Consider the following 14,140-nt stretch of genomic DNA (forward strand, 5'->3'; position numbering starts at 1 on the left):
TCTGCCATCCTCCTGTGATGGAAGGCAAAGAATGACTGGGGGATGAGGGGAGTAGGGGAGGTATTTAAGCCTTTGTCTGGGGTGTCTTTGCCTCCTCCTGGTGGCCAGGTTCTGTATTCCCACAAGGAATGAAGCCGTTGACTCTCCTCGCATTAAGATGGAAATAAAAATAAGTCAAATTAAATACCATCATACACCTTAAAGGGACATATAATCAGTCTGCATAGTCAATAGCAGAGAAATGGACTATTGTTTTAAACATGTAAGCGTTATCTAAGTAAAAACTTCCCTCTTTCACTTTTCAAAAATGCCAAGAGCATACTCCTGCAGCAGCTCTGGATTGTTTGTAAGGACGCCTGAAACCGATCAGCAAACACGGCTGTTCCCTTTATGCAAATGCATGAAAGTGTAAAATGGACTCCTTGTACAGTGTTCACATTATTATTATCGGTTATTTGTAGAGCGCCAACAGATTCTGCAGCGCTTCCACATTGCTCCCTCCTCCCAGTATAGGGCTTACCTGATCATACTCTGATGCTCCAGGGTAAAGAGGCCACCCCAAGAAAAGCTCTGCTATGACACAACCAAGTGACCACATGTCAATTGCTTCACAAAATGGCAATCCAAGAATGATTTCAGGAGCTCTGAAAAATAAAAAACACATAGGTATACATAAATGTTTAGACCTGCAATGCAGAATCATTTCATTACATATGGCAATACTAAAAGGGATGACAAAAAATAAAGATAACATAGGTCGTTAACAGCTTTACAATATTCATTGCCAGAAGCAATATTAAAAGGGGCCTAAAAGTGCAAAATGAAAATGTTATTTGTAAGAGCATTTTATTATTGCACTATTGGTTGCATATAACAATATTTTTAAACCCCTACAAATCAGTTAAACAGATGGTTGAAGTAAGCTCCACAGCAGCAATGCACTACTGGGACCTAGCTGAGCACATCTGGTGAGTCAATGACAAGATTTATTAAAAGAAACAGAGGTTACCCTACTGTCAAAATGGCTATGCACAGAACACAAACCTAATAAAAGTTCTGTATTCAAGCAAGTAAAAGGGCGGCCATAAAATTCAAAATATGACATGCCCTAATTTGTAAGATCAATGTAATTTTAAAACTAGTGACCCTGCATCTGTGTGTTTAACACCCTGCAAAGGGAGTAACACATAGTTAAAGCACAGCCAGGGAGCCAGAGAGAATAGCTGTCTCTAAATGGAAACTGCCACTGACCCAATCAGCAGCGCAAGTTGCACAGCTGTGACTATAATGTCCCTTTAAAATATATAAGCTTACTATAGTAAGTTTGCAGTAAACAATTTGCTTAAATAAAGTAGCTTGCTATAGAAATTCAGTTAATTTAAATAGCTAGTAAGACTTGAAATGGTTATCTGTCTCCTGCTTGGCAAATATGGAAACCAATTGAACCCCACCATGTGCACCAGTAGATAGTTACTAGAGAGCAGATACAAAGGGCAGATTATCTCTTTACAGCCATCTGTTGCAGGATGCTAATGACAGCACCAGAGAGCTATGGTTGAAGAGCAACACACTAGCAAACATTTTATTATAGCACCAAGATTGTTTCTACAGTAACTAATTACCTAAAATTTGTGATGTGAGAAGAGTATGTTCCAGAGATGATGTGGGTGTTGATGCACAGTTGGAAGAGGATAGTCATTACCCTGCTTTGTACACACAGATAGTTGCGCCCAGTTTGGTTGACCAAAATATTTTAAATTGAAACATGCCCTTTATTAAAGGAGCAATAAAGTCAAAATTAAACGTTCAAGATTCAGATAGAGCATGCAATTAACAAAAACTCCAATTTACATCCATGTCCAATCGGTCTACGCTCACTTCTAAGGACCCAGCTCTTAATAAGCATGTGTAAGCGGTCACAGTGTATACATCTACGATTGGCTAATTGGTGTTTATTATGCAGTGATTGCCAACGTCTTAACACATGGGGGCCACAGTTCAGTATTTTAGATGTCTTAAGGGCTGCATATAAAATGTATGGTTATAAAAACACACAGATAATGTTTTGTAAAAATATCCAGAGGCACAGTACCAGATTTATTTAAGTAAGGTTGCAGGGTACCCTCTCTGTCCAGAGGGCTATTTTGGCTTTCCTCCACTATGCCTGCACACCCCATCTGGAAATGCAGATGCATGCTTTCTTCTCTTCTTAAAGTGATGGTAAATCATAGCCTTTTTGAAATGCTAAGATTTAACAGTGCAATAAATATAGGTGGACTTTAAAAAACGTCATGCTGAAAGTATGTTTGCCTGTGAGTATATGCCGTGCTGAGCACCTCTGGCCGCCCATAGAAAAAGGGTATTTTTTCAATGAGGTGACATTTCCACCTCTTAGCCAATAGCCGGTCGTTGCCAAGCCGTATGGCTAGCAAGCTATTGGCTTAGATGAAGAAACATCATTAGGAAAACTGTGTGCTGCCATAAAAATGTTTAGATACTTCATAACTCAAAGTCCCCTTTATTTATAGCACTGGCAAATCCTAGAAATTCAAAACAAGCTAGAATTTACCATAACGTTAAATGTGGTTTTTAAAATCTATAAATAAAAACAGAGAAGCGCTCACCCAGGGAACGAACAATAGCATAATAGCTTGTTCTATGGCTAGCTACCACCCAAGAAGCAGCCTCCTTCAGCTAGGTAGATGTCACATTAAGTTAAAGTGATGGTCAAGTATGACTAACTACATCTTGCGATCCTAATGTAACTAGCAAAATAATGTGACTTTCATTCATCTCGCCATATTCATTCTAGTTTGTGCGCTTATATTATTTTCCTACCTTACTAATATCCATCCTCCTCCCGTCGATTGTCCGCCATTGTTTTTTCTGCCGTCACGTGTTTTTATTATCCAATTACAGTACAGGCCACTCAGGGAATCCGCTCTAAGTAAAAACACCCTTATTCAATTCTGCGCATGCCCTAGCTCCGTAATCGCATCCTAATCTCTGTCTCACCGCGGTTACGGAGCTAGGGCATGCGCAGAATTGAATAAGGGTGTTTTTACTTAGAGCTGATTCCCCGAGTGGCCTGTACTGTAATTGGATAATAAAAACACGTGACAGCAGAAAAAACAATGGCGGACAATCGACGGGAGGAGGATGGATATTAGTAAGGTAGGAAAATAATATAAGATAGCGCACAAACTAGAATGAATATGGCGAAATGATGAATGAAAGTCACATTAGGATCGCAAGATGTAGTTAGTCATACTTGACCATCACTTTAAACCTACACATTAAAATATGAAAGAAAAAATAAAAGCTTTTTCATATTTCTGAATACCAGATACTGATTTAGAATTGTCCAAATGGATACAAATTAGACTGTTAACAAAAAAAATACAGCAATAAAATCATATCTATTTTAAAGTATAGGAGTTTCTGATCAGATGTTTTGCTTTATAAACCAGTTTCCTGAAATCTTGTGAAGCAAGCAGGTGCTCTATATAAACAAGAATGTCAGTTTGTCATTAAACTAGCATAAGTTTGTGTTTAACTTTGCATTGACGCAGAGAGTGTTGAGCAACCATTTCAGATCCTCATCTCTGCCCAAGCATGCTTTAATCACTGGGTCGAAACAAAGGAACAGCTTCTATACAAACTCATTTCTAATGTCACCTGTAAACAAGGATTGGTGTTTTTACCAATGCAGAACTGGCAGTACAAAAAAGGGCTGTAAAAATTACTAATAACAGTGAATCAGTATCTGCATTACAGGAACAGAAAAGGAGAAGAAAAATGAGAGGATAAAAACAGAAAACATCCAGTACCAAAATGCTTAAAAAAAAAAAAAAAAAAAAAACATAATTTATGCTTACCTGATAAATTCCTTTCTTCTGTTGTGCGATCAGTCCACGGGTCATCATTACTTCTGGGATATAACTCCTCCCCAACAGGAAATGCAAGAGGATTCACCCAGCAGAGCTGATATAGCTCCTCCCCTCTACGTCAGTCCCAGTCATTCGACCAAGAATCAACGAGAAAGGAGTAACCAAGGGTGAAGTGGTGACTGGAGTATAATTTAAAAAATATTTACCTGCCTTAAAAAACAGGGCGGGCCGTGGACTGATCGCACAACAGAAGAAAGGAATTTATCAGGTAAGCATAAATTATGTTTTCTTCTGTTATGTGCGATCAGTCCACGGGTCATCATTACTTCTGGGATACCAATACCAAAGCAAAAGTACACGGATGACGGGAGGGATAGGCAGGCTCATTATATAGAAGGAACCACTGCCTGAAGAACCTTTCTCCCAAAAATAGCCTCCGAAGAAGCAAAAGTGTCAAATTTGTAAAATTTGGAAAAAGTATGAAGCGAAGACCAAGTTGCAGCCTTGCAAATCTGTTCAACAGAGGCCTCATTCTTAAAGGCCCAAGTGGAAGCCACAGCTCTAGTGGAGTGAGCTGTAATTCTTTCAGGAGGCTGCTGTCCAGCAGTCTCATAGGCTAAACGTATTATGCTACGAAGCCAGAAAGAGAGAGAGGTAGCAGAAGCTTTTTGACCTCTCCTCTGTCCAGAATAAACGACAAACAAGGAAGAAGTTTGGCGAAAATTTTTAGTTGCCTGCAAGTAGAACTTGAGGGCACGAACTACATCCAGATTGTGTAGAAGACGTTCCTTCTTTGAAGAAGGATTTGGACACAAGGATGGAACAACAATCTCTTGATTGATATTCCTGTTAGTAACTACCTTAGGTAAGAACCCAGGTTTAGTACGCAGAACTACCTTGTCTGAGTGAAAGATCAGATAAGGAGAATCACAATGTAGGGCTGATAACTCAGAGACTCTTCGAGCCGAGGAAATAGCCATTAAAAATAGAACTTTCCACGATAACAATTTTATATCAATGGAATGAAGGGGTTCAAATGGAACACCTTGTAAAACGTTAAGAACTAAGTTTAAACTCCATGGCGGAGCAACGGCTTTAAACACAGGCTTGATCCTAGCTAAAGCTTGACAAAAAGCCTGGACGTCTGGATTTTCTGACAGACGCCTGTGCAACAAGATGGACAGAGCTGAAATCTGTCCCTTTAATGAACTAGCCGATAAACCCTTTTCTAGACCTTCTTGTAGAAAGGACAATATCCTAGGGATCCTAACCTTACTCCAGGAGTAACGTTTGGATTCGCACCAGTATAGGTATTTACGCCATATTTTATGGTAAATCTTTCTGGTAACAGGCTTCCTAGCCTGGATCAGGGTATCAATAACCGACTCAGAAAAACCACGCTTTGATAAAATCAAGCGTTCAATTTCCAAGCAGTCAGTTTCAGAGAAGTTAGATTTTGATGTTTGAATGGACCCTGTATCAGAAGGTCCTGTCTCAGAGGTAGAGACCAAGGCGGACAGGATGACATGTCCACTAGATCTGCATACCAAGTCCTGCGTGGCCATGCAGGCGCTATTAGAATCACAGATGCTCTCTCTTGTTTGATTTTCGCAATCAATCGAGGAAGCAGCGGGAAGGGTGGAAACACATAAGCCATCCCGAAGTTCCAAGGTGCTGTCAAAGCATCTATCAGAACCGCTTCCGGATCCCTGGATCTGGACCCGTAGTGAGGAAGTTTGGCGTTCTGGCGAGACGCCATGAGATCTATCTCTGGTTTGCCCCAACGTCGAAGTATTTGGGCAAAAATCTCCGGATGAAGTTCCCACTCTCCCGGATGAAAAGTCTGGCGACTCAAGAAATCCGCCTCCCAGTTTTCCACTCCCGGGATGTGGATTGCTGACAGGTGGCAAGAGTGAGACTCTGCCCAGCGAATTATCTTTGATACTTCCATCATTGCTAGGGAGCTTCTTGTCCCTCCCTGATGGTTGATGTAAGCTACAGTCGTGATATTGTCCGACTGAAACCTGATGAACCCCTGAGTTGTTAATTGGGGCCAAGCTAGAAGGGCATTGAGAACTGCCCTCAATTCCAGAATGTTTATTGGAAGGAGACTCTCCTCCTGATTCCATAATCCCTGAGTCTTCAGAGAATTCCAGACAGCGCCCCAACCTAGTAGGCTGGCGTCTGTTGTTACGATTGTCCAGTCTGGCCTGCTGAATGGCATCCCCCTGGACAGGTGTGGTCGATAAAGCCACCATAGAAGAGAATTTCTGGTCTCTTGATTCAGATTCAGGGTAGGGGACAAATCTGAGTAATCCCCATTCCACTGACTTAGCATGCACAATTGCAGCGGTCTGAGGTGTAGGCGTGCAAAAGGTACTATGTCCATTGCCGCTACCATTAAGCCGATCACCTCCATGCATTGAGCCACTGACGGGTGTTGAATGGAATGAAGGACACGGCATGCATCCTGAAGCCTTGTTAACCTGTCTTCTGTCAGGTAAATCTTCATTTCTACAGAATCTATAAGAGTCCCCAAGAATGGAACTCTTGTGAGAGGAAAAAGAGAACTTTTCTTTTCGTTCACTTTCCATCCATGCGACCTTAGAAATGCCAGAACTAACTCTGTATGAGACTTGGCAGTTTGAAAGCTTGAAGCTTGTATTAGAATGTCGTCTAGGTACGGAGCTACCGAAATCCCTCGCGGTCTTAGTACCGCCAGAAGGGCGCCCAGAACCTTTGTGAAGATTCTTGGGGCCGTAGCCAATCCGAATGGAAGAGCTACAAACTGGTAGTGCCTGTCTAGGAAGGCAAACCGTAGATACCGTTGATGATCTTTGTGAATCGGTATGTGAAGGTAAGCATCTTTTAAATCCACTGTGGTCATGTACTGACCCTTTTGGATCATAGGTAAGATTGTCCGAATAGTTTCCATTTTGAACGATGGAACTCTTAGGAATTTGTTTAGAATCTTTAAATCTAAGATTGGCCTGAAAGTTCCCTCTTTTTTGGGAACCACAAACAGGTTTGAGTAGAACCCTTGTCCTTGTTCCGACCGCGGGAACTGGATGGATCACTCCCATTAATAACAGATCTTGTACACAGCGTAGAAACGCTTCTTTCTTTATCTGGTTTGTTGACAACCTTGACAGATGAAATCTCCCTTTTGGGGGAGATAATTTGAAGTCTAGAAGGTATCCCTGAGATATGATCTCCAGCGCCCAGGGATCCTGAACATCTCTTGCCCAGGCCTGAGCGAAGAGAGAAAGTCTGCCCCCCACTAGATCCGGTCCCGGATCGGGGGCTCTCGGTTCATGCTGTCTTTGGGGCAGCAGCAGGTTTCCTGGTCTGTTTGCCCTTATTCCAGGACTGGTTAGGTTTCCAGCCTTGTCTGTAACGAGCAACAGCTCCTTCTGCAGTGGAGGTTGACGCTGCTCCAGGTTTGAAATTCCGAAAGGAACGAAAATTAGACTGTCTAGCCTTAGCTTTGGCTTTGTCTTGAGGTAGGGCGTGGCCCTTACCTCCTGTAATGTCAGCGATAATTTCTTTCAACCCGGGCCCAAATAAAGACTGCCCCTTGAAAGGTATATTAAGTAATTTAGACTTAGAAGTAACATCAGCTGACCAGGATTTTAGCCACAGTGCTCTACGTGCCTGTATGGCGAATCCAGAGTTCTTAGCCGTAAGTTTTTAGTTAAATGTACTACGGCCTCCGAAATGAATGAATTGGCTAGTTTAAGGACTCTAAGCCTGTCCATAATGTCGTCTAGCGTAGACGAACTAAGGTTCTCTTCCAGAGACTCAATCCAAAATGCTGCCGCAGCCGTAATCGGCGCGATACATGCAAGGGGTTGCAATATAAAACCTTGTTGAACAAACATTTTCTTAAGGTAACCCTCTAATTTTTTATCCATTGGATCTGAAAAAGCACAGCTATCCTCCACCGGGATAGTGGTACGCTTAGCTAAAGTAGAAACTGCTCCCTCCACCTTAGGGACCGTTTGCCATAAGTCCCGAGTAGTGGCGTCTATTGGAAACATCTTTCTAAATATTGGAGGGGGTGAGAACGGCACACCGGGTCTATCCCACTCCTTAGTAACAATTTCAGTTAATCTCTTAGGTATAGGAAAAACGTCAGTACTCGCCGGTACCGCAAAGTATTTATCCAACCTACACATTTTCTCTGGTATTGCAACGGTGTTACAATCATTGAGAGCTGCTAAGACCTCCCCTAGTAATGCACGGAGGTTCTCCAATTTAAATTTAAAATTTGAAATATCTGAATCCAATCTGTTTGGATCAGAACCGTCACCCACAGAATGAAGCTCTCCGTCCTCATGCTCTGCAAGCTGTGACGCAGTATCAGACATGGCCCTAGTATTGTCAGCGCACTCTGTTCTCACCCCAGAGTGATCACGCTTGCCTCTTAGTTCTGGTAATTTAGACAAAACTTCAGTCATAACAGTAGCCATATCATGTAATGTTATCTGTAATGGCCGCCCAGATGTATTAGGCGCCATAATATCACTCACCTCCCGGGCGGGAGATGCAGGTACTGCCGCGTGAGGCGAGTTAGTCGGCATAACTCTTCCCTCGCAGTTTGGTGAAATTTGTTCACATTGTACAAATTGACTTTTATTTAAAGTAGCATCAATACAGTTAGTACATAAATTTCTATTGGGCTCCACCTTGGCATTGGAACAAATGACACAGATATTCTCTGAGTCAGACATGTTTAACACACTAGCAATAACTTGCAACCTGGTTATAATCTTTTTTAGCAAAAACGTACTGTGCCTCAAAGAGGTACTTTAACGATTAAATGACAGTTGAGATAATGAACTGAAACAGTTATAGCATCAAGTTTAAAATAACACAACTTTTAGCAAAGGTTTGTTCCCATTAGTAAATAACTAAATTTGACATAAAAAATTATAGAGTAACGTTTTTATTCACAGTCAATAAAAATTCTCACAGCTCTGCTGAGAGAATGTACCTCCCTTCAAAGAAGTTTGAAGACCCCTGAGATCTGTCAGTGAACCGGATCATGCAGGAAATATAATAGTAGCTGACTGGAATTTTTTGATGCGTAGCAAAAGAGCGCCAAAACGGCCCCTCCCTCTCACACACAGCAGTGAGGAGAAACGAAACTGTCACAATTTAAAGCAGACAACTGCCAAGTGGAAAATAATGCCCAAACATTTATTTACTCAGTACCTCAGCAATGTAAACGATTCTACATTCCAGCAAAAACGTTTAACATGACAATATTTATTAAAAAGGATTAGTGACCTTTAACAGAGTAGTTCCGGTGAAAAACCATTCCCAGAATACTGAAGTGTATACATACATGTCATTATAACGGTATAGCAGGATTTTTTCATCAATTCCATTCAGAAAATAAAAACTGCTACATACCTCAATGCAGATTCATCTGCCCGCTGTCCCCTGATCTGAAGCCTTTACCTCCCTCAGATGGCCGAGAACAGCAATATGATCTTAACTACTCCGGTTAAAATCATAGTAATAAACTCTGGTAGATTCTTCTTCAAACTCTGCCAGAGAAGTAATAACACGCTCCGGTGCTATTGTAAAATAACAAACTTTTGATTGAAGTCATAAAAACTAAGTATAATCACCATAGTCCTCTCACACATCCTATCTAGTCGTTGGGTGCAAGAGAATGACTGGGACTGACGTAGAGGGGAGGAGCTATATCAGCTCTGCTGGGTGAATCCTCTTGCATTTCCTGTTGGGGAGGAGTTATATCCCAGAAGTAATGATGACCCGTGGACTGATCGCACATAACAGAAGAAAAAAGTTTTATAGTGACACTGGTCATGAAGATACACATACCCTACACAAAAGGTGTGTACATACAGCATATACATGTAAGTAGATACTGCAGACCAAAGCAAGAAATATTACATTCAAAAGTAAACACCTTGAGATTTTAAACATAAAATCTTTAATTTTGCACTGTGAAATAACTTTGCGATACACGTCATGTAAATTTAGCTACACATTCCCAAGCTGGCTTTAAAAGACTGACACTATAAGCGCAGCTAGCCTTGTGTCTGCCCTGATTGGCTCTACAAATAAGGCAAGTGGCGAGTTTAGTTTGGCTATTAAAAAACAAATGCAGCAAACAAGGTGTTAATTTGTTGTTTTAAATTTGTTTAGACTTTGCTTATGTTATTCTATAGCAAAACAGAAAGGTCCTGTAATTAACAAGGTGTTTACTCTCTCTTCAGATCTAAGGACACATATATAGAAGTCAGGTACGTAGGCTCCATATAATAGTAAGAGAGAGCATAGACATGGCCAAACCTGGTATTGTGATTGAAGAGCATGTTTTCTTATTGCAAACAAACTACACATAAAATCCAATAAACGGAAACTTGCAGTTCAGAAGACCAGTGCAACAGAAATGCTGTGTTCTCACCAGGACTTTTTAAATGAGCGCACTACCCAGGTAAAATTGAAGCCAGTATTCAGTTAAAATCAATTTAATGTTTATTGCACAAATTATCATTTACTAAGTTTATGTTTAATTATGCAATTAATATATGCTTCAGATAGAATAAAATGTTATAATACAAAAGTATTACACTGGCCCCACACGGCTTCTTCATAATGCTGCCCGTCTAGTAAACTATTCTGTGCAGAACACTAAAATGTCTAACTACTTGGCTTCTAAATGCCAGTCTTATAAAAAAAGGAGATGCTCGTACCAGTCTTTAACTATGATTAAATCTCATCTGGCAACAGTTTTGTTAATCATCTGAGCACCAAGTGTTGCAATGCTATAAAGGCAATGCGCCAGCAAATGAAAACCAGTAGGTATCAGTCATGGTACTCATATGTTGGTGGGGGGGCTGGATTACAGCCACAGAAACAAGGCGTATCATAAAATACAGCCTCAAGCTTCAGAATGAAAGCACCTCCACGACTGATGAATGAGGAATACCAATCCCAAATGTTATCTTCCTATGAAATGCCAGCAATAAACCAAAGCAGGAAAAAGGGAATGAAAAAGTACCAAGTGAAAAAATGTTTGACTGGTACCATTTTACATAAGCTTATTAATGAAAGTGTCACAGATGACATCAGAACTTTAAATCTTAAAAATAGAGAATGGGAGCCTGGTCCATTGTCTTCATAGTGAGTTTGCAACAAAAGAAATTAGCTTCTAAAAATGATTAGCTCTATAGGAGGGATGTATTTGTGCCCAACTGTGATAGATTATCTCATCCAGTCAGATATAATTAATTATCAATTGTATACAAATTGCAAACATTTTACTCAGCGCTATATACTGAAACTGTAACTCTACACGTAACAATACATTTTTCCAAATTTAGTATAAAAATAAATCAGAAATTCCTAAGCACAAACTATCAATGCCAGCTACTGTTTATAAAGCACCAACCAGATCATTATAAATAAATAAAAAAGGACAAAAAAACAAAAAAAAAAACAGACTTGTCAAGAGATGGACACGGCAAGCCCTTGGGTGACAAGGGGAAGACGCAAAAGCCGTATCCAAGTGATCAGGTAAAATGCAGGACACTGAGAAATCAGGACACAAAGAGCTGCAAACAGGAGAAAAGCAGATTGTGTGGAAAGGCAGGAGGGGCTGTCAGTGTACAATTCCTCACAGCGGCATCTGAAAGATAATGCAACCATTCTACTGTGAATGAAGAGATGGAAAAACGCTTTGCTAAATACAACAATGTGAAGGAGAAATTTGGTGCACCCATATGGCAAGCATTAACCCCTCTGTCAGAAAGAGCTCTAAGTCAACTGGTTTTAGCCAGATTGCAAAGCGATCTAAAGAATAATTTGACTGAGTTTTTCTCTATATGCCAATCTTTTTTCCCCTTCAAGGATATGTACTACATTCATAAAATGTCCTCATGTGTGCTAGAAACTGCCAACTGTTATAAAAACATGTCCGCTTAAGATGTAGGAGAACGTAAAACAAAGCATATTCGAGAAACGCTAAGCAGCTGTGTTAACTGTAGGTCTAAACGATTTATCTATTAAAAAATAAAAAATTAAAGCCTGAGATCAGCTTCTAAAAATATAAATAAACTTAAGCATAAAACCTGGAATGAACGAACAAGTAAACTGATCTGTAAATATAAAATGTTTTCTGAACAGAACATTAACAGGGCATTAGACTGCTGGGTACAACTGCCGTGGTACTGTTACTACTAAGTCATAGTCTTATATGAACACATTACAAAAGCTCTGCATCTTTACTTTGGGTACTGCCATTTTGTGACGTATTGTTGCTGGGATATAAGCTGTGTGCTTTCACAGATCAGTATTGTTACTGGCTTTTTTGACAGCTGTACCTTTCACTTTGGGTTGGCTTGCACAATAGAAAGTAGATTTTACATATTTCCAGTATTTTTCCTCATTGACTGAACGCTACATAACAAATTTAAAAAAAAAAAAAAGCCCTCAGGGATAATAAAGAGATGCTGCAAAACACACAGCTCCTGCTATGTGAGCTTTAAACTGAAGTGCATGATACAACTTGTCAAGAAGACAACAATATCAATGATTTATGAAAGTTCACTGCTTCTGTCACATGGTGTTAGTTAAAGTGAATGTCAATTTTGATGGTAAAGTGCCCGGTTTTTAAAACTTTGATTAAAAACAGGGGCACTTTAATTCATCAAAATTTACATTTCACTCCTGAGAAAAAAAACATTACCTTTTAAACTTCACAGCAGCTCCAGCTTCCTCCACCCGTCGCAAAGCCTCTTCCTGGGTCTCAAATGAGGAATCCGGCTTCCTCCAATCATGGCGTTGAATCAGACACTGATTCCCCCCGGGGGGGGGGGGGGGAAGCCGTGATTGGAGGATGACCTATCCATCATTTCTGACGTCAGAAATGGCTTGCAATGACCGGAAGGAGCTGGAGCTGCTGTCAAGATTAAAAGGTAAGTTTTGTTTCTTAACAGGAGTGAAATGTAAATTTTGATGAATTAAAGTGCCCGTTTTTAATCGAATTTTAAAAAAAAGGCACTTTTACCATCGAAATTGACATTCACTTTTAACTCCAAGATAGTGGTTAGTATTCAAACATGCAGCTTCACTAACCATCACTAGGTAAGGGTTACAATTAGGGTTGCACCGATACCATTTTTTAAAGACCGAGTACAAGTAACAATACTTTTTTTTCAAATACTCACCGATACCAATTACCGATACTTCTTTTTTTAATGTCATAATGACATTTTACCAAGCACAATACAGACTAATGATTTAAGATAGCTTCTTTATAATTATGAACTGTAACTCAAAAGACATTTTAAAATAATAAAACAGTTTTGATTGCTACCACAAAGTTCACAGAACATGTTTATGAATAAAAATATTACAATAAAATATATTAATAATTAATGACAACAATAAATAACAGCTGCAGCAGCTGGGGATTGAAAGCTACAATTTAATGGGGTGATTACTGGATGCCATAGGGTTGTAGGGTGCCTATATAACATCAATCTGATATTTGTATTTAATACAAAGTAATATAATTTAATTCTGAAAAAAATATTGGGGAAGGAGTGTCCCAGTAATCCCCTTTGAGAAAAATGGGGCATTTGCATTCTACTGACTCAACAGAAAATAGGGCTGAGTCTTTATATTTTTCCAAGGCTGCTTTTTATTCCCAGTCCAGACCTTGCTAAGGCTGCTTTTAAGAGTACAATATGTTTTGAGCACAATTGTTCAAGATGAGAACTAGCAGCAGTATAACAGGCAATCTAGATCAGTGATTTTTAACCTTTTTTTTGCCGTGGCACACTTTTTTACATTAAAAAATCCTGTGGCACACCACCATCCCAAAATTTTAAAAAAAAATCACACATTGTAGCCTAATACAGCGCATATATATATATATATATATATATATATATATATATATATATATTATATATATATATATATATATATATATATATATATATATATATATATATATATATATATATATATATATATACACATACACACAAACACACACATACTGTATGTATTGTGCTGTTATGCCATGCCTCCTACAAACGACCCCTGCACTGGGAGTAAAAAACAAGCAAAGTTTAAAAAATATGTCACACTGTTGTCAGTCTGCCGTGGCACACCTGAGGATCTCTCACGGCACACTAGTGTGCCACGGCACACTGGTTGAAAAACACTGATCTAGATATTAGAATCATTTTTCAAAAGCT

General features: G+C 39.6%; 1 protein-coding gene across 4 annotated transcripts in view; it reads right to left on the reverse strand.

Annotated features, from left to right (window-relative positions):
* HIPK1 (homeodomain interacting protein kinase 1) overlaps positions 1-14,140 on the reverse strand; it is a 271,891-nt gene that overhangs the window by 180,034 nt on the left and 77,717 nt on the right. For all 4 annotated transcript variants that reach the window (XM_053706570.1, XM_053706571.1, XM_053706572.1 and 1 more), the window contains one exon: positions 521-644. In XM_053706570.1, the coding sequence (XP_053562545.1) occupies positions 521-644 (124 nt within the window). The remainder of the gene's footprint in view (positions 1-520; positions 645-14,140) is intronic.

This window comes from Bombina bombina, chromosome 3, assembly GCF_027579735.1.
Source record: "Bombina bombina isolate aBomBom1 chromosome 3, aBomBom1.pri, whole genome shotgun sequence".
In the NCBI taxonomy this organism is placed as follows: Eukaryota; Metazoa; Chordata; class Amphibia; order Anura; family Bombinatoridae; genus Bombina; species Bombina bombina.